This window comes from Oryctolagus cuniculus, chromosome 19, assembly GCF_964237555.1.
Source record: "Oryctolagus cuniculus chromosome 19, mOryCun1.1, whole genome shotgun sequence".
In the NCBI taxonomy this organism is placed as follows: Eukaryota; Metazoa; Chordata; class Mammalia; order Lagomorpha; family Leporidae; genus Oryctolagus; species Oryctolagus cuniculus.
In genome coordinates this window covers 33,364,943-33,384,876 of record NC_091450.1, presented here as the reverse complement: position 1 = coordinate 33,384,876, position 19,934 = coordinate 33,364,943, and the positions used below count along the sequence as shown (strand labels likewise).

Here is a 19,934-nt window from a genome sequence, read left to right as displayed (position 1 = left end):
GGAGGAGGCCCGCCACCAGGCGCCAGGGGGCGGGCTCGCGCCGCTCATTGGCTGGCAGGCTCGTCACTCTGGCTGCGACGCGCGGCGGGTGAGAGAAAGCGAGCCGAGAGCCGCTAGGGGCTGCCGGCGGCGCGATGGAGGCGGAGGCCGGTGAGCGCGCGGGCCCGGGGCGAGCTCGGGACCCCGCCGCGCCGCCTGCGAGGGGCAGAGCGCGCGACCCTCGCCCTCCGCGAGGCCCCCGCGCGGCCCCGAGGCCGGTCCGGGCTCGCCGCCGCGGGCCGCCGCTCTGCGCTTGGCCCTGAGCCGCCCTCTCCGTTTCTGCCCAGAGCTCGGGAACCTGGCCGGCGTCCGGCACGTCCTTCTCGTCCTCTCGGGGAAGGGCGGCGTCGGGAAAAGCACCCTCTCGGCGGAGCTGGCCTTGGCCCTGCGCCACGAAGGCAAGAAGGTGAGGCCCCCGGCCGCCGCCCCCGGCCGCCCCGCGGCGGGCCCGTCGGGGGCTCGGCCTGACCCGGCCGGGCCTCGCCCCGCAGGTGGGGATCCTGGACGTGGACCTGTGCGGCCCCAGCATCCCGCGCATGCTGCGGGCGCAGGGCAGGGCGGTGCACCAGTGTGACAGCGGCTGGGCGCCCGTGTTCGTGGACCGGGAGCAGAGCATCGCCCTCATGTCCGTGGGCTTCCTGCTGGAGAAGCCGAACGAGGCTGTGGTGTGGAGAGGCCCCAAGAAGAGCGGTAGCGGCCGGGTTCGGGGCTCGCAGTGCGGGAGGGAGGACCCGCGCCAGCGGCCGGCGTCCTCGGTGTCAGCTGGGGGCTGGGAGGCTGCGGCGGGCCCCGGGCGGACGCCCCAGCACGGCGGCTCTCCTCGCAGCCCTGATCAAGCAGTTCGTGTCGGACGTGGCCTGGGGACAGTTGGATTACCTGGTCGTGGACACGCCCCCAGGGACCTCGGACGAGCACATGGCCGCCGTGGAAGCCCTGCGCCCCCGCAGGCCCCTGCAGGCCCTCCTGGTCACCACCCCGCAGGTAGCCCTGGCCGCACCCTCTGCCCGGGTGGGTGGCGCTCTGGCCGCCTGTGATTGGCCGTCCTGTCTCCCTGACCAGGCGGTGTCCGTGGGGGACGTGCGGCGGGAGCTGACCTTCTGCAGGAAGGCGGGGTTGCAGGTGCTGGGGGTCGTGGAGAACATGAGCGGCTTCACGTGCCCGCACTGCTCGGTGAGCCCCGGGGGCCCTGGGGAGGCCCCGCGGAGCCCTGGAGGAGGCCCCAGGAGCCCTGGGGAGGCCCCGTGGAGCCCTGGAGGAGGCCCCGGGGAGCCCTGGAGGAGGCCCCAGGAGCCCTGGGGAGGCCCCGTGGAGCCCTGGAGGAGGCCCCGTGGAGCCCTGGAGGAGGCCCCGGGGAGCCCTGGAGGAGGCCCCGCGGAGCCCTGGAGGAGGCCCCGGGAGCCCTGGGGAGGCCCCGGGGAGCCCTGGAGGAGGCCCTGGGGAGCCCTGAAGGAGGCCCTGTGGAGCCCTGGGGGAGCCCGGGGGCCCTGGGGAGCCCTGGGGGAGGCCCCGTGGGGCCCTGGAGGAGGCCCCGTGGAGCCCTGGGGGAGCCCCGGGGGCCCTGGAGGAGGCCCCGTGGAGCCCTGGGGGAGGCCCCGCGGGGGCGGGGTGTCGGCCGGCGCCCGCCTCACCACCCTGTCTCCTAGGAGTGCACCAACATCTTCTCCAGGGGTGGAGGCGAGGAGCTCGCCAGACACGCGGGGGTCCCCTTCCTAGGTGGGTGCCGGGAGCCAGGTGGGCTGGGGTCCACAGCCTCTGCTGGTGGTCTGAGCTGCACCCCCAGTGCCTGGGGGCGGGAGCAGCAGGAGCCCGGGTGTCCTGGCATCTCCCACCAGGCGAGCCCCGGGCAGGGCCCGGCCGCGCCCGCTGGGCCCCTCGCCGCCACCTTGCTGTGTCCGCAGGCTCTGTGCCTCTGGACCCCGAGCTCACCAGGAGCCTGGAGGAGGGCCGAGACTTCATCCAGGAGTTCTCCAAGAGCCCTGCGTTCCCCGCGCTGACCGCCATAGCCCGGAAGGTTCTGGACGGGGCTGCCGCTCAGCACTCCTGACACGGGCAGCCACGGCCACCCCCGGCGCCTCGGAGAGGGCTGTGCGGAGCAGCGGGCCCGGGACCTGCGGGCCGCCCTGCCGGGGGCAGTCTCGGAGCCAGCGGCCGTCCCTGTCGGCCTGTGACAGACCAGCGTGGGGCCTGGTGCCCCGGCCCCTAGCCCCGCTGAGGGCCCACCTGCTCTCCCGCTCTGGTAAGGGAGGGCACCTCGTGACCTCGGAGGACCCCGCCCCATTAAACGCCTCCCGCTGCACGGTTTCAAGTCTGGCGTCTCGCCTTGCCTCTGCCAGTCCCCCGCAGCGGGCCCTGCATCTTGTCTGGGGAGACCCTGGTGAACTGCCCGGGGACACAGCACTCGGGCCGTTCGCTCACTTGGGGCAGGGCCGGGGGCGGCACCGCGTGGTGCCCATGTGACCCACTGGCTTTCCCTGGCCGGCCTGCAGTGGGCGCCCAGAGCGCTGACCGGCTGGGGTTCCAGGAGGACCTGGCAGGGGTGCAGAGGCAGCCGGTGCGGCACATGTGTTGCTGGTTTGCTTTAATTGGTAACACCTGCTGGCTGAGCCCGGGGGGCCCCGGGCCCAGGCCCTCCGTCCAAGCCCGCGCCGGCAGAGCCCCAGAGAGCCGGGGCGGGTGAGGGGCCCTCCCGAGCCCTGGCCTGGTCAGCAGTGAGCGAAGTGGGCCTCCGGGAGGTCCCGCAGGTCGAGGCCCGCGACGCTGGCGGGGCTGGCGCAGGTGATGTTGTTGTAGGCGTAGACGGGGGCCTGGCAGTCGTCTCCCTCGCACGCGGCCTGCACGAAGCGCGGCAGCACGGCCGGGCTGCGCAGGGCCAGGGCCCACAGCGCCCGCAGGGGGCAGCGGCAGTCCCAGGGGTTGCCCTCCAGCCACAGGCGCTCCAGGCCCGGCGGCTGCGGCGCGAAGGTGCGCAGGGAGTTGTTCCTGAGGTCCAGGTAGCGCAGCTGCGCCAGCGGCGCCAGGAGGCCCTCGGCCAGCGCCTCGAGGCGGTTGTGCGACACGTCCAGCCAGAAGGCCCGGCCCAGGGGGCCCAGCGCCTCGGCCGACAGCGCCGACAGCCGGTTGCGGGCGAGCAGCAGGTACTCGAGCCTGGCCAGGCCCTGGAAGAGCCCGCCGGGCAGGTGCGTGAGCTGGTTGGCCGTGAGGTCCAGCTCCCGCAGCTCGGGCAGCCCCCACAGGCTCTGCTCGTCCATGGCCGTGATGCCGCTGTCCTTGAGGAAGAGCCGGCGCAGCCCCGAGAGGCCGGCGAAGGCGCGCGGCTGCACGCGGCCCAGGCAGCTGCCCTCCAGGTGCAGGCTGTGCAGCCTGCCCAGGCCCCGGAAGGCCTGCTCCGGGAGGCCCCGCAGCCCGTTGCCGGACAGGTCCACGACGGCCACGTTGGCGAGGCCAAGGAAGGCCCCCGGCGCCAGCTCCTGGATGCGGTTGTGGTTGAGCGCCAGCACCTCCAGCTGCCCCAGGCCCTCGAACGTCTTCTCCGCCAGCTGCCGGACGCGGTTGTGGCCCAGCCGCAGCTCCTCCAGGAAGTGCAGGTCCTTGAAGGTGCCGGGCCGCAGGCCGGCGATGGCGTTGTGCGCCAGGCGCAGCACGCGCAGGCCCAGCAGGCCCGGGAAGGTGTCCTCCAGGAGGCCGGCCAGGCGGTTGTGGGACAGGTCGAGCCAGCGCAGCGCCTTCATGCCCAGGAAGGCGCCCGGGGCCACGGCGCCGATGGCGTTGCGGTCCAGGTAGAGTTTCTGCAGCCGCGGCAGCTGCGTGAAGACGTTGGCCTTGACACTGCGCAGCGCGTTCCTGCTCAGGTCCAGCTCCCGCAGCTCGGCCAGGCCGCAGAAGAGCGCCGGCTGCAGGTAGGCCAGCCTGTTGCCGGCCAGCACCAGCTCGCGGAGGTTCCCCAGGCCCTGGAAGGCGCCGTCGGGCAGCACCGCCAGGCCGTTCCAGCCGAGGTCGAGGTCCCAGAGGCGGGCCAGGCCCCGGAAGAGGCCGTCCTCCAGCCGGCCCAGGAGGTTGTGGGCGAGGCCCAGCGAGGCCAGCCCGGGCGTGTGCGTGAGCGTGTGGGCGCCCAGGCTGCGCAGCCGGTTCCGGCCCAGCTGCAGGTGGCGCAGGGTGCGCAGCCCGAGCAGCGCCTGCGGCTCCAGGCTGCCCAGCCGGCTGCCCTGCAGGTTGAGGAAGTCGAGGCTGGAGAGGTTGCGGAAGGCGGCCGAGGGCACGGAGGACAGGTTGTTCCCGTCCAGCCACAGGGCCCGGGTGCCGTCGGGGATGCCCTGGGGCAGCTGCGTGAGGTTCCTGGAGCTGCAGAAGACGGTGAGCTCGCCCGTGTCCTCCCCGTGGCTGCAGGTGCACACGGCCGGGCACGGCGGGGCCTCGGCGTCCCCCGGCGGCGGCCCGGGCTCTGCTCCCTCCAGGCCGCAGGGGTCCAGAGCCGCCCAGGAGATGAGCAGCACCGCCAGGGCCAGGCTGCCTACGGGGACAGGAGTTTGGGAGGCACAAAGGGGTCTCTGGGGAGGCGCCACCCCAGGCCTCCAGCGGAGTGCGCCTGAGCCAGGCTGGAGGACGGCCGGCTGCACTTTCCCCTCATGGGACCAGCAGGTGGCGGGCCCTGTCTCCAGAGAACACGGAGGGCTCCCCAACTTCATGGCCCTGGCCCAGGCCGCCAGCGCCCCAACCCGAGACGCTCGCCCAGGCCAGGCTGAGGCAGGGGAGTCAGCTCGGCCGCCGGCCGTGGTCGCCTGCCCTCGGGATTCTCGGGCGTATGGGGGGCACCCACCTGCCGCCCCCCACGTTGCCGCCTGCACCCAGGCCTGCCGGTTCCCCAGACCCTCCTCACCTGCCGGGCAGCCTCCTCAGCAGGTATCCCCAGGCCCAGGGGCTTGGGCACGGGTCGGCCTGTGCTGGCGTCGGTCCTACCCACTGCCCCTCTGCTGCGACAGGGTGGGTGCAGGGGCCCTGCAGCACCGCCCCGGGGAAGGTGGAGAGTGGGGTGCGCTCTCCCGACCGGGCCGGGTCCCGGGAGCTGCAGCGGGGGGGGGGGACTGGCATGGCCTGCCGTGTGTAGGTCAGGTGCATCCGGCCCCCGGCTCTGTACCCATCACAGCCAGGGACCGGCTCTGTCTTCGCCTGGTCCTGGGGTCGGGAGCAAGAGAGGGTGGAGATCCCCGGGGGTTGGCTGGGTCTGTGTCCCCCACTCCCTGCAGCCTGCACGGCGCTCCCTGGGCTGGGAGCCACGGGCCGGCTGCCCGCAGGGCTTCCCTGCTGCCTCACCTGTCCTCGGGGCCATCCCGCGTGCAGAGCAGGCTGAAGGCAGGCGCGAGCAAGGGCGTCTGCGGGCGGGCGCCTGCCCTCTGGCTCTCCCCACTGCCCGGCCGGCCCCCGTCCAGCCCTCCCCCGTCCCCGGCCGTTAACCCCCTCGTGCCGGGCAGCAGCACCTGCTCCCCCAGGTGCAGGTGGTTCGGGGGAGCTAACCCCACCCCGGAGCTTTCTGTAGAGTCCAGGCTGGCCTGTGGTGTGGCTCTGGGGGCAGTGGGTTGTCGCCGTGTCCCTGGCAGGGCTGGGGCAGGCAGGTGGGAGCAGGGATGCCCCCTCATGTGACCCACGGAGCCTGGGGACCGAGTGTGTTCTGGTTCCCACCCACTCGCCGCAGCCCAGGGGCCTGATGCCCCTGCCCTTGGCAGACAGCTGGGGGGGCACCCACCCCGCCCTGCACCCCCACCCCCACCCCCGTGCTTTCCTAACAGCCAGGAGGGCTCTGCCGCTCTGGCTTCCAGACGCAGCCTTGGCCTCCCCCTGACCTCAGCCACTACCCCTCCCCCAAAGCCTCTTCTAGGAAAGCCTGGCAGGGCCGCTGGCCACTTGTGTTTGCTGTCCCTGTGCCGCGCCCTGGCCAAGAGTGAGGGCAGCCTGGCTCCGGCAAGGGCCCTACTGTGGTCGCCTGTCCCACGCGTGAGGCTGGAGCGGGTCCTGGTGCCTGGCCAGAGGTGGCCACAGGCCAGGCAGGGGGAGAAGGCTGCCCCGGGGGCTCCCACTCCACCCCGGTCCTGCCAGGCCCTGGGGCCTGTCGGAGCTGGATGCAGCGCTGACAGTGAGGGGCCAGGCCCTGGGGCACCCATCCCACCCACAGCTCGGGGGCATGGCCCTCGGGGTCCCCCGCCGGGAGGTTGGGACAGGCAGTGTGGCCTCGGCCCTGCTAACTGCGGTGGTTTTCTAGGTCGTTTTCGGCTCTTCTCAGAATTATGGATCCACGGGGGAAAGTCCACGCCCCGGCGGCAGGGCCGTGTACACAGCAAAGTGCAGCCTCAGCAGACCAGGGCCTCCGGCGCGGGGCGGAGACTGGGCTGCGGCCAGGACCTGCCCTCAGGACCCCCAGGTGGGCTGTCGGCTCCTTCTGGGCGGGGCCCTGTTGGGGGGGCTTCAGCCAGGGGCCTCGCCAGACAAGCGTCTCTGGCATCTAAGAGGCGTGGCCCCCTTGGGCTGCGAGGGCTGGGGCAAGGGTGGTGCGGTTCCGGGAGGTTATGGGAACCGTCCCATCCCAGGACCCGGCTTGCGTGTGGGTTGCGTGTGGCCTGGTCGTGGTTCAGGCCGGAGCACTCGGTGTGTTCTCCGGTGTCCCGAGTGTCACATTGAACCGGGTTCCTCAAGCGCCAGCCGTAAGGACAGGAAACGCCATGGTCGGCAGTTTCTCTCCTCGCTTCCTCACGCTACCTCCGGGTCCTGTGGGCACGGGCGCCCCCTCCCCGTCTGCGGCTCCGCGGACCGTGCGGGCGACGACTTGCCTGGATGGGTCCCCAGGGCGCTGCACACACTCGGGGCCACTCGAGAGACTGCTGGGAAGCCTGGGCAGCAGCTGGGGCCCGGCCCCCGCGCCTGCCGAGGGCAGCCCGGCCGTGCCGTGCCGCGTGCGCTCGTCTGGGACGGCTGCTGGGATCTCGCACGCGTGTTCCGGGTCCTTTCCTGGGGCTTCACGTTTTGCTTGGTGCCTCAGAGTCGTATTTACGGCGCCGCGGAGTTCCTAGAGAGATCTCTCTATCTGGGAGTCGGAGGGAGGGAGGGACAGGCCGCCCACTGGTTCGCTCCTCGGGGCTGCGCTGGCCGGGCCTAGGCCTCGCGGGTGCAGGGCCCCAGCACTGGAGCAGCGGGTTGCAGACGTGCCCGCCCGCCCAGGTCCGCCACTAGGCTTGCGTGCGCGGTCATCCTTGCGGTTCATGGGCTTTTTCTGCCCTGGGTGCGTTGTGGGTGCACCCTGAGATTGTCTCCTGAAGGAAGGGCGCTGGGGTGACAGCGTTAGCTAGTGAGCTGCATTCTGGAATGTACTTGCTGGAGCGGAGAGACGGGGAGAGGCGGGGGCTTCCCTCTGTGGGTTCCCTCCCCAGATGCTGCGCCAGGCTGGAGCCAGGGGGCAGGAGCCCAAGGACTGGGGCCGCCCCGCTGCCTCCCAGGCGCACTGGCAGGAAGCTGGATTGGAAGTGGAGTGGCCAGGACTTGCCCCGGCACCCTGTGCCGCCCCCGCACTGTCGTTCTTTCTGTAAAGCAGCCCTGCTGGGTCCTCGCAGGCCGGGGCGGGTCTGGCGTGGGCTGCTGTCCTGAGGTCACCGCCGCCATGCTGTTGTCTACGGCTCCGTGTGTGAACGTGGTTTGGTTTTGTCTTGTTACATTTTGTAATTACGTCTCTGCACATCACGGGTCTTGTTTTTAAGAGCGAGTGAGCAGGGAGGCAGAGAGAGGTCTACCATCTGCTGGTTCACTTCCCAGTTGGCCGCAATGGCTGGGGCTGGGCCAAGCCAGGAGCCAGGAGCTTCTTCCACATCTCCCACAAGGGTGCAGGGGCCCAAGGATTTGGGCCAAATTCTGCTGCTTTCCTGGGCGCAGTAGCGAGGAGCGTGACAGGAAGTGGAGCCGCCGGGCCTGGAGCCGGAGCTCAGATACGTGCCGCCTCCGTCACCGGCAGCATTGCCCACGCGGGCTCTGCGGTCCAGGGTGCCACGCGCCAGCCTCGGTACCGGGCCTTTTCCAGAACTGTGCGCAGAGCGGCTGGATGGCCTCACAGAGCAGCCCCAGAGGGCCGGCCTCCCGCTGTTCACGCCCCGAATGCCACAGCCAGGGCTCAGGATGGCAGCTGGGAACTCCAAGCAGTGGGATGGGGCCCAGCACGAGCCTCACCCCGAGCCCAGGGAGCCCAGGGAGCCCAGGCTCTCGGTGTCTGCTGGCGCTTGACACACACACACACACACACACACACACACACACACACGTTGTGATGGTTTGCTTTGCTCTGACAGCTTCCTGTGGGTCTGTGCTGGCTGTGTTCACACTGGGGAGACTGGGGGCAGGGGCCCGAGTCCTGGGCTCCCTCCCTGGGGCGGGGGGCACGTCTCCCCCAGTCCTGGGCTCCCTCCCTGGAGTGGGGCGGGGGGCACGTCTCCCCCAGTCCTGGGCTCCCTCCCTGGGGTGGGGGGGCACATCTCCCCCAGTCCTGGGCTCCCTCCCTGGGGTGGGGCGGGGGGCACGTCTCCCCCAGTCCTGGGCTCCCTCCCTGGGGTGGGGGGGCACATCTCCCCCAGTCCTGGGCTCCCTCCTCGGGGTGGGGCGGGGGGCACGTCTCCCCGAGTCCTGGGCTCCCTCCCTGGGGTTGGGGGGCTCGTCTCCCCGAGTCCTGGGCTCCCTCCCTGGGGTTGGGGGGCTCACGGCTCCCCCAGTCCTGGGCTCCCTCCCTGGGGTCAGCTGGCCAGCGCCTCTCAGCTCGTGTTCTGCTGCTGAGACCCAGGCCTCTCCCACGTCTTCCATCTGAGCTCACTTCCCTCCAACCTGCCCCCGCCCCCGCCCCTGTCCCCGCCCCCACGGAGCGGTCCTGGCGCTGGCGCCCTGCTCTGCTCTCAGTGCTGGGACTTTGGCCTCTAACTGCCTTGGCCCCTTTAGGTCCTTCGTGTTATCATAAACTTTTATTTATTTATTTAATTTTGACAGGCAGAGTGGATAGTGAGAGAAACAGAGAGAAAGGTCTTCCTTTGCCGTTGGTTCACCTTCCAATGGCCGCTGCCGCCATTGCGCTGCGACCGGCGCACCGCGCTGATCCGAAGCCAGGAGCCAGGTGCTTCTCCTGGTCTCCCATGGGGTGCAGGGCCCAAGCACTTGGGCCATCCTCCACTGCACTCCCGGGCCACAGCAGAGAGCTGGCCTGGAAGAGGGGCACCCGGGACAGAATCGGCGCCCCAACCAGGACTAGAGCCCGGTGTGCCGGCGCCAGCCACGTTATAAACTTTTAAAAGACTTATGTATTGATTTGAAAGGCAGGGACATCTTCCATCCGCTGGCTCCCTCCCCAGGCCGCCACAAGAGCCAGGAGCTTCATCTGGGTCTGTGGGTGGCAGGGCCGCGAGCTCGGGCCATCTGCTGTTCCCAAGGCAGCAGCAGGAGCTGGACCGGAGCCTGTGGGATGCTGGTGCTGCGGGCGGCCCCTTCACCTGCTGTGCCCCAGCACGGGGCTTGTGTTGCCCTGGGGAGGGGGGACACGTTACCGCGGCCCCCTCCCCGTGGTGAGGTACGTGCCGCAGCTCTGAGCGCCGATCCCACACGCTGTGCCCGTTTGCTGTGCGTGGATCGGCCTTCTCTTCACTGGGGTGTCGGCGGTGTCCCGGATGCGTGGGCTCGTGTGCCTGGCTGGGACCCTCGGGAGCGCCTGAGGGCTTTCTCCCCCAACCCACTGCCCTTTCTCCCCCTGGGCGGAGCCTGAGGGGGCGTGGGCCCCTTGCCGTGTCCCTGGTCACGGAGGCGGAGCCTGAGGGGGCGTGGACCCCTTGCCGTGTCCCTGGTCACGGAGGCGGAGCCTGAGGGGGCGTGGACCCCTTGCCTTGTCCCTGGTCACGGAGGCGGAGCCTGAGGGGGCGTGGACCCCTTGCCGTGTCCCTGGTCACGGAGGCGGAGCCTGAGGGGGCGTGGACCCCTTGCCGTGTCCCTGGTCACGGAGGCGGAGCCTGAGGGGGCGTGGACCCCTTGCCGTGTCCCTGGTCACGGAGGCGGAGCCTGAGGGGGCGTGGACCCCTTGCCTTGTCCCTGGTCACGGAGGCGGAGCCTGAGGGGGCGTGGACCCCTTGCCGTGTCCCTGGTCACGGAGGCGGAGCCTGAGGGGGCGTGGACCCCTTGCCGTGTCCCTGGTCACGGAGGCGGAGCCTGAGGGGGCGTGGACCCCTTGCCTTGTCCCTGCCGCACCAGGCCCGGGAATGCAGGGAGGTCCGGAAGTCAGCTTGTACAGGGGTGCCCTCGAGTGCCTCAGATCATGGGGGTGTTTGGGGTAGGGAGTCGGAGGTTGGTGTGAGGGAAGGGGCCGCAGCCCGGTGAGACGCCCACCCTCTGAGATGAGGGTCACTGGTGGGCCGGGCCCTGCGCCGCCTCCTGAGATGACCTTGGGGTCCTGTTCAGTATTACTTGAAAGGCAGAGCTGGGGGAGGGAGGAGGCCGAGGCCGGTCTTCCGTCTGCTCGTCTGCTCGTTCACCCCCGAATGTTTTCGACGACTGGGGCTGGGCCAGGCGGAAGCCAGGAGCTTCCTCTGGGTCTCACCCCGTGGGGGCGTGTGGGCAGCCACAGGTAGTCACTCCCTTTGTTTACACTTAAACATATGAATGGAGACTTCCCGGCACAGACAATTAGGCTAGGGGAGATTCCGGGAAGAGGCAGGAGGAACCTAAACCTTTCACAAGAGATGATACAAATAATCAGTCACACCTGTAACCTTCATTTATCACCTAAGTGTTTTTATTGTAACCTTAAGAGCCGTTTTGATATGTAAATCTTTTGTGCTCCTCCTTGTAAACAACTGGTCATGTTTAAATACTACTGCATTTATTCAATAAACGAGCCTTGATCAGGACTTGTCTTGGCTCCATTCTTTGCGTCCTTGTCCCCGCATTCCCACTCTCTGTTTCAGGAAGACCCAGTTCATTGTGCCGCAGGCCGGCACAAATGGCGCCCGAACGTGGGACCTGAGAATTAGAGAAGCAGTGAGGAACCTGGATTCACGGAGTCGCGACTATAGAGGTATACAATTTGTGGTGAGTACCCGACACCAAAATTGTGGAGATTTATTTTGAGCAGGCATTATGGGACAAGCATCGGGAAAAATCCCCCAGTAGTAAAGGCAGTGAAGGCATTATTGCAGACGCAAGGAATAGGGTTAAAAAAGAAAGTAATAGAGCAATTTATAGAAACCATAGAAATTTCATGTCCTTGGTTTATTGAAGAAGGCCTTGTAGATGAGATGCATCGGGAGGACATGAGAAAACTGAGGAAGCCAGAAGCTGTGATGGCGAGGATAATCGATCCTGCCGATCCTCTAGTTCTATGGAAAAGGTTACTCCCTCCGCCCCTCCCTTTAAATTATTTATAAAAAACAATGATAAAAAATTATCCCTTTGTCAAGAAGGGGAATGTTTGCCAAATATCTTAAAAAGAGTGTCACTCAAACCCTGAGAAAAGCAGCAGAGCAAGGCCAGGAGGAAGCCAACATCTTTTGATGCTTTTCCAGTGAAAGTACATACAGAAGATGGCCAGGAAATGCCAGTCACCATCCAGTCCCCTTTAAAATGTTAAAGGATTGAAAATCTGCTCATGATGCATATGAGCCCACTGCTCCCTGTACCTCTGGCCAGGAGAAAGAGAGGAAAAATTCCACAGGTATCTTGACCTAGAGAAAAGTCTTGATTCAATAACACTTTCCAACCTGATAAATGTTTTTCCATCTTTGCAGCTTATGGTAGTTCTGGTATGTCTTGAAAAGCTTTTGTATGCTATCAACTATCTGTTTTAATTGAGTGGTTGCAGTAGCCCTGATTGGATCTGGCTCTGGTTGAAGATCTCAACTTGGTGGCTGTTTTAATTAGACTAGGTGCTATGGAGGTTCCCAGCACTCTTGGTGAAACAGCGCACCTACCCAACCCCATGGCCAGCCCTGCTAGGCCCTGGCGTGTGCAGTCTTCCCTGTAAATGAGGGACCACAGCCTTTCTCTACACTCTATTCCAGCCAATGTGGCCTGCCGCACCCAAGCAGGCTTAGCCAGATATCTCTTGGGAAAGGGCTCCCCAGGGCCACTTTTTTAGTCTCCATTTCCAATTCAATAACCTCCTCACTAGGAGGGGGGCAGGGAAAATATCTCTGGCTACTGCTGGCCTTATCTAAGGGAACAAGAACCTTAATCCATTAAAGCTTTCCAACTTGATGGGTTTTTCTCTTTACAGTTAATAAAAACTTAAAGCAATGGGCTCATACGCTGATAATCAACTCTTTTCTGTACTGCTGTAGCTAACCTATCTAATGAGAGTTTTTATGTGTCTTGAAGGTTTCACATTTTTCTATTGCCAGTATGAGTCTTGATTGGAAAAACTACAATACAAAGCTGTTTACGTTATTTGCCTGTCTTTAATGTTTGAGTGATTACCTAACTGATCAGATCTAGCCCACAGCCTTGGTTAAACGTACTAATTTTTGATTAAAATGGTTTGACTCTCTGATAGTTTAAATTCTAAACCGAGTCTTTCAACTTTGGGGCTTCCAGTCGGATCCCTGGAACTCTCAAAGGATGGGACTCTAAATTTGTTAAAAGTAACAGCTGTTTGAGTCAATTTAAATTATACAAAGTGTATTAAAATATAGTAAATGATGTCAAATCTATGTTGTATTCGTGTTTTTGCTTTTCAGCTAGAGTAGTCTTAAAAATGAGAGTAAATTCTGTGTCTACAAGCCTTTATGTTGTTAACTAAAGTAAGCCAATACAGATTGGTTAAAAAAGTTGGGCTAATGCAAACGCCCCATGGTTTGCTTACTCAGTTTTACATGTCTTTGATATGCTTTAAACTTGTTTCTCTTAAGGATGAAGATCTTTTCAAAGTTGTAAATATGCACTAGTGACTGCTGCTCAAGTGGTGTTATCCTTTTGTTACTTAAAAGCATGGAAATGTAATTTTGACTTTTAATTCAGATAATGGTGTGGTATTCATTAATAACTCAGTGTCTTAAGTTATCTAGGCATCGGTGCTAAGTAAAACATGAAAAATGTATTATGTGTACTTTTAACATCTTAAATTTGATAAGAGAGACTGTTTAAGTTTGTCAGCATGTATTCTCATAGGTTGTCCACACATGACAATTCAAGACTGTAAAACTAACTACAGGTATAAAGTTTCAGAAGGTGTGAGCAAGTCATGAAAAGTTGTAAAAAGTTTACGATTTTAAAACATTGTTTACAGAGTTTTCTATAAGTTAAATGTTAATGCCAAAATTACACTAACCTAAAGTTGAAGTATGATCTTCTGTTATAACAGTGGGATTTTTAAAAATGTGTACTAATGTTAGTAATTATCTGGAAATGGTCTCAATTGTAAATCTTAATCTGTTGTTGCAAAAACTGTAACGTCTCTTTTTAACAGTGTCTGCCTAATCAGTTACTCTGCCATTTCTAAAGTTAGGTCGTGTAAGCTCTTTTTAACTCTGTTAAATAGTTCTGAGTTATGTGATAATTTCGTGTGCTAATTCCTACATCCAAGGTTTTTATTTCCGGTTTATTCAACAAGAAACATAGAATCCATATTCTGCCAAAGTAATCTGTGTACTCTATTGTCTGTTAAGTTATGATTGATAAAAAGCATTAAGTCTTAAAAAGTTATGTTAAATAACATTATGATCAGATGTGATCTAAAAGTGTTAAAATTGCCCTGACTAAATGTTAAGGAATTCTATTTTGACCAGATACTCTAAATTCTCTTGGCACCTTTAACAGACTTTCTGAAAATCAAAGTTTTAAATTTTCTGGACTTTTGATACCTCCAGAGGGCCCCTGGAGATGTCAAAAGATATATCTCTCATCTTGCAGAGATAATAACCAATTGGGGTGTTTAGATTAAAAGTGGTGCCAAGATGTGAAATGATGCTAAACTTCAGCTATACACGTGTTTCTTTCTAGCTGCTCCAGTCTCTGGCTCAGTAGCCAGATCCTGTAAAGAGGGACTGACAAAGTCTAAAAAGCGTCCCGTGGTCATGATTTGCATCACCTCAATGCCCAAACCTTACGATTAAGATATGGAATCACCTGGAAACAGGCAAGGCAAATTGTAAAATCCTGCCCTTCCTGTGTCACATTTCTCCTGGTCCCTCATTATGGTGTAAATCCTAGAGGTTTTATGCCTAATCAGCTTTGGCAGATGGATGTCACCCATTTCCCTGAATTTGGTAAACTAAAATACATGCATGTCTCTTTAGATACATGTTCAGGTTTTGTTTTTGCCACCCTGCAATCTGGCGAGGCTGCCAAACATCTCTCATTGCCTTCAGGCCTTTGCTGTTCTAGGAACCCCTATACAGATAAAAACTGATAATGGCCCAGCGTATACTTCCAACTCTTTTAAGCACTTCTGTACTAACTTCCACATCTCTCATCACCGGGATTCCTTATAATCCCCAGGGACAAGGTATTGTGGAACGAGCACATGCCACATTAAAAATTATTTATAAAAAATAAAAAAGGGGGAATACTGGACCATGGCATATTCCCCACAAAAATGGCTATCACATACTCTTTTCATTTTAAATTTTTTTAATACTGGATAATCAAGGGAAATCTGCAGCTGATCGCCACTGGCATCCTGAAACCGAAAGACAACAAGTCTACGTGAAGTGGAAAGACCCTCTAACTGCTCAATGGTATGGACCTGACCCTGTTTTAATATGGGGATGTGGACATGTTTCTATACTCTTGCAAAAAGACAATGGAGTATGATGGTTACCTGAGCGACTTGTGCGGCAAACAGACAATGTCACGAAGCAACCCCTTGATCTTCATTATGATAACATTGCTGATCAGGGATCCCCCTGAAGATGAATGAAGCTTGCCGGCTCACATCAAACTAAGCCTAGGCCATGGACTCTGTTGGTGCGCACCAGTAGTTCAAAATTGTTCATGCACTTATGATAATGGAATTAAAACAGCAGAATTTGTACAATGGGTAAGGAACAATCAAACCTTGTTCCGTACTGGGAGGGTTATAGTTGAAAACCAATGGCTTAATGTGACTGATCAATCGAAAAGGGAGAATACTGATTTTAGCATATCAAAAACTGGTCACATTGACAGACTCAGGTATACCTTTGTCAATTCTAGAAAAGAAGCCTGGTGATGTATTGGTCAAAACTGTTAAACTAACTCTTATGGTCAATTCCTCCTCTGAAAGTAGCAATTTCTGGCTACATTTAGCTGCCATTAACTACTTACTACTGAAAGATCTTATAAGCTGTGACTTGATTCCTGGAAGTTGCTGCTTTAATATCTCAAATAATGTTCCTTACATAAAATATCTGGTACAGCAGCTAAAAGGTGAACTTCAGCATATGTTTCTAACTAATGTCTTTTCTTTTGGTGGATCTCAATGGACCCACTGGCTTTTGATGTTGCTGGGTCCTTTATTGCTGCTCCTGCCTTTTTGCCTGTGGCTCCCCTGTATATTCCAAGGCCTCTCTGTGCCATTTGGTAGTGTTTGGTCTGAGATTTTAAAGTTGCATTCACAGCTTCACCCCTGAGCCAAAAAGGATGGCATTGAATTCCAATGACGGGTAAGACTCGGTCTCCTTGTACTAACCTAAGACAGGAGCCTCAGAGAATGTCTGGGGTGTCCAATGACGGGTAAGGACAAGAAGAGACACGGGCAACCTAAGACAGGAACAGTGCCTCAAAAAATAAAAAAAGGGGGAAATGTGGGCAGCCACAGGTAGTCACTCCCTTTGTTTACACTTAAACATATGAATGGAGACTTCCCGGCACAGACAATTAGGCTAGGGGAGATTCCGGGAAGAGGCAGGAGGAACCTAAACCTTTCACAAGAGATGATACAAATAATCAGTCACACCTGTAACCTTCATTTATCACCTAAGTGTTTTTATTGTAACCTTAAGAGCCGTTTTGATATGTAAATCTTTTGTGCTCCTTCTTGTAAACAACTGGTCATGTTTAAATACTACTGCATTTATTCAATAAACGAGCCTTGATCAGGACTTGTCTTGGCTCCATTCTTTGCGTCCTTGTCCCCGCATTCCCACTCTCTGTTTCAGGAAGACCCAGTTCATTGTGCCGCAGGCCGGCACAGGGGCGAGGGCCCGAGAGCCTGGGCCCTGTGTCGCCGCCTTCCCAGGCCACAGGCAGGGAGCTGGATGGCGAGTGGAGCAGCGAGGACGTGACCCTGGCCCTGCAGGCAGCAGCTGCACCCGCCCCACCGCGGTGCCAGCCCGCCGGGGCTGGGCCGGGAGTGTGCCTGCCCACGGGGCACCGAGGGGCGCCTGGGAGGCGCGTGGGGCGGTTCTCCCTGCCTGCCGCATGGGGCGCGGGGGGCCCTTCGCGGGGAGATGTCCCACGGCTCACCGGCTCCTCCTCCTGGGCACAGGGCTGTTAGAAGCTGAGTCAGCTCAGCCATTTGTGCTCCTGGGACCTGTCTGCTTTGTCTGGTCTGTTACAGGAATAGACTGCTGCCATCCTCACAGATATGGCGTAACCAGCAACCAGGCTTGAGACGGACTGGTCAGGTAGTTGTGAGAGGTGCAGAGATGCGCCTTCTCCGCAAGGCGTGGCCACCGTGCATGCTGGTGCCTGGGTGGGGGCCGAGCACCCCCCTACACACACACACACACACAGGGAGGGGCCACACACACACACAGGGAGGGGCCACACACAGGGAGGGGCCGAGCACACACACACACACACGGAGGGGCCGAGCACACACACACACACACACACACACACACGGAGGGGCCGAGCACCCCCACACACACACACACACACAGGGAGGGGCCGAGCACCCCCTGCCCCGCACATGCAGGGGTGAGCCACGGCTCCGCACATGCAGGGGTGGCAGGGGTGAGCCTCGGGCCCGCAGTGCCGCCCCTCTCCCGTCTCCCTAGGGCTCCCGTGCTGTCCCCCGGTTTCCTTGGCCTGGGGGTTCTGGTTCACAGGCAGAGGGACAGACACTGTCGGCTTCCACAGCCCGGCCAGGCGCCTGGAACCCCCTGGGGTCTCCCACGCGGGTGCGGGGCCCAGGCACTCGCCCAGGACCTGGCGCTGGAGCGGAAGCGCAACTGTGGCTCTGAGTTATTGTTGGCTTGCACGGGCCTCCTGGGACCTGCCTCACCCGGGTGGGGGTCCCCGCTTAAGTCCTTGAGCCCTGGTGGAGGGCAGAGACCTGGGTGTGCTGTCGGAGACAGGGGTGAGGCCCTGAATGGGAGCTGTGGCTGGGGGGGGCAGTGGGTGGGAGGTGGGGGGCAGTGGGTGGGAGCTGTGCGGGGGGAGAGGGTGGGCAGTGGGTGGGAGCTGTGCCTGTGGGGGGGCAGTGGGTGGGAGCTGTGCCTGCGGGGGGGCAGTGGGTGGGAGCTGTGCCTATCGGCTAACAAGTGCAGGGTATGGGAGGGCTGCGGCGAGGGCAGCAGCAGGACACTGGCATCCGCGGTACACCGACTTGGGTCGGGCGCGCACGCGCCGTCTCCACAGCTCTGGCAGAGGTGCCGAGCAGAACCAAGGGTCGCCCTGTTCCTCCCTCACCTGTCGGGGGCCAGCAGGACTCCACTGCCCTGCCTCCTGGAGGCTGAGCGGGGCGGGACAGGTGCCCAGGGGTGACGCCCTGGGAGGCACCGCCCGCCTGAGGCCGCCCCCCTGCCCAGGTTAGACGGGCCAATGGTGCCCCGAGAAGCCCTCAAAGGTTTGGAAACAAGGCATTTCTAAAGCCGGGGGCTGTAGGACAGCTGCAGTTTTAACCCTGATGTCAGGAAGGTCGTGCCAGCCTGTACCCTCAGGTGTGATGCCGGAGGAGACCCATGGGAGGGGCACTGGGCGGAGCCCCAGCAGCTCCGCCTCCACCCAGCTCCCTGGGAGAGCGGCGGGGACAGCCCGAGTCCTTGGGCCCCTGCACCCAGGCGGGAGCCGGATGGAGTCCTGGGCTCCTGGTCCACTCCTGGCCGTTGGGGACACTGGGGGCGTGGAATCCAGGTGGGAGATCTGTCACTCTGCCTTTCAGATAAATAGACCTCAAAGTCGAGGTCAGTACCACACTAGTCTATCACGTAAAAGTCTGCGATGACCCCGCGGCCGGGGACGACAACCTGAAATCCTGAGGGTTTCCCCCGAAGTTTGTGTTTCAGAGACCCCGTCCACTGGGCTCCCGTGTGGGCAACAGCGGAACTCAGCGCAAGGAGGACTGGGCTGGTCACAGCCATGCGGGGAGAGCAAGGGCGCTGCCTCGCTCCCCTCTCCCTCTTCCCGGGGTCACCCACGTGCGCCAGCGGCTCGGCCAATTTCTGCTGCCCCTCCCCACGCCAGGCGTCACCTTGCCTACTCAGCCGGGCGGCTGTCACACGAGATTGGGAGCCTGGAAGAGCCAGGAGTTGGCCTCCTGACAGGCTGGGAGTCCTGCCATCTCCTGGCGTGGAGGCCAGGTCCAGCGGGCCCCAGGGCCACTGCTGCTCCCTCCCTCCGTGCACCGCCACACAGGCACCGCACACCTCCCTCTGCTGCACCGTCTGCAGCCGGGAGCCCGTCACGTCCCTCACTCGGGACACTGAGGCCGACACGGGAGGTGTCGGGTCGGCAGGAACAAAGCGACCCTCACCTCCGCGCGTCCTGAGCCCGTGTGAGCTGACGTGTGTGCCCATGTGAAGCACCCCAAGGGACCAGGCCGAGGGCCTCTGGACCCTGACCTTCGGGAGAAAACTAAAGCGTGGTGAGGAGACGTCTCGGAAAAAACCGCTCCGGGCTTCATCCTCGTCCCAGGGGGAAACGGTGCGCAGGGCCGGTCACCTGGCAGCCCCGCCGTGTCCCTGGGCGCCAGGCTCCGAACAGGAGGTGGCTGGAGGCCGTCAGGCCTGCAGGGAGCCTCTGACCTGGCGGCACCTGGACCCCACAGAGCCCCCGAGCAGGCCCCTGGCTCTCAGCACTGCGCCCTGCACACCGCCCCAGTGAGCGCCGGGCGCTGTGGGAACCCCGACTGGGGGAAGCCAGGGGGCCTGTAGCAGGGTGGGGCAGACAGCACCGGCCACAGCCCCTTCCCGGTCTGCACGCCCTGCGTGGCCCAGCAGCAACCCCGGTGGATCCAAGGACGCTCTGGAATCAGCCCTAATGGAATCCAAACCACGCCAGCCCCAACCCCGACTCGGTGTCCACCCCTGGCGCTGAGGCCGTCACACGGGAGAACACGGAGCAGACAGACGCAGGGACACGGGCTGTCCACTATGGGAATTAACCAGGCAGGCTGCAGCCCTCAATGGGGAACACGCGAGACGGCAGGCACGCTGCGGGGTCCACGCCACCGGGGGGAGCCCGCAGAGGAAGCTGCTCGCGAACCCTCAGCCGCACACCTCCGGAACCGAGGGCGCGGCGGGTAACACCGGCATGCGCGTGGGGGCCACGTGCCCCAGCTGCTCCACTTCCAGTCCAGCTCCCTGCAAACGCCCCTGGGAAGTCGGAGGACGGCCCAGGTGCTCAGGCCCTGCCCTCACGGGGGCCATCTGGATGGAGCCCCTGGCTTCGGCCTGGCCCAGCCCTGGCTGTGGGGCCACCTGGGAGCGGACGGCAGCGGGGAGGTTTCTCTGGCTCCCTCTGCCCTTCAGGGGAACTGAATGTGATGGAGGGCGCGGCCCTGCCCAGCAGGCAGAAGTGCCCAGAGTCCTCTCCCTGGGACTGGGCAGAGCAGCACCCGCTCTGGCCGCTGGTGTCCAGACAGGCCCGGCCTTGCCGTCTCTGGGGCCCAGGAATCCCCCCGGGAGCCCCTCCCCAGGACGGCAGCCAGCAGATAGCGTCCTGGACGTCCCAGGGGACTCCGCAGCTGAGACCCCTGCGTG

General features: G+C 61.9%; 3 protein-coding genes across 3 annotated transcripts; 2 read left to right on the top strand and 1 right to left on the bottom strand.

Annotated features, from left to right (window-relative positions):
• The first annotated feature begins 4 nt into the window (after window positions 1-4).
• On the top strand, window positions 5-2,344 carry NUBP2 (NUBP iron-sulfur cluster assembly factor 2, cytosolic). The gene is made up of 7 exons (XM_051830314.2): window positions 5-150; window positions 327-445; window positions 531-729; window positions 866-1,020; window positions 1,099-1,209; window positions 1,683-1,752; window positions 1,938-2,344. Exons 1-7 carry the CDS (start codon window positions 135-137, stop codon window positions 2,081-2,083), a joined length of 816 nt encoding a protein of 271 aa, XP_051686274.1. The 5' UTR covers window positions 5-134; the 3' UTR covers window positions 2,084-2,344.
• Window positions 2,345-2,602: 258 nt separating this feature from the next.
• IGFALS (insulin like growth factor binding protein acid labile subunit) lies at window positions 2,603-5,441 on the bottom strand. The gene is made up of 2 exons (XM_051830293.2): window positions 5,347-5,441; window positions 2,603-4,546 (listed from the first exon to the last, which is right to left on the bottom strand). Exons 1-2 carry the CDS (start codon window positions 5,360-5,362, stop codon window positions 2,742-2,744), a joined length of 1,821 nt encoding a protein of 606 aa, XP_051686253.2. The 5' UTR covers window positions 5,363-5,441; the 3' UTR covers window positions 2,603-2,741.
• On the top strand, window positions 4,720-16,109 carry LOC138846937 (uncharacterized). Its single transcript, XM_070064140.1, has 2 exons — window positions 4,720-6,448; window positions 9,043-16,109. Exon 1 carries the CDS (start codon window positions 4,720-4,722, stop codon window positions 5,671-5,673), a length of 954 nt encoding a protein of 317 aa, XP_069920241.1. The 3' UTR covers window positions 5,674-6,448; window positions 9,043-16,109.
• Window positions 16,110-19,934: the final 3,825 nt, after the last annotated feature.

What these genes read in the sequence shown, in the direction of transcription:
- NUBP2 (XM_051830314.2), top strand. An exon ending in TGCGCCACGAAGGCAAGAAG is followed by an intron (nt 446 to 530) that starts GTGAGGCCCCCG and finishes CTCGCCCCGCAG; the next exon opens with GTGGGGATCCTGGACGTGGA. An exon ending in TCCTGGTCACCACCCCGCAG is followed by an intron (nt 1,021 to 1,098) that starts GTAGCCCTGGCC and finishes CTCCCTGACCAG; the next exon opens with GCGGTGTCCGTGGGGGACGT.
- LOC138846937 (XM_070064140.1), top strand. Translation starts at nt 4,720, where the DNA reads ATGGCCCTGGCCCAGGCCGCCAGCGCCCCAACCCGAGACGCTCGCCCA.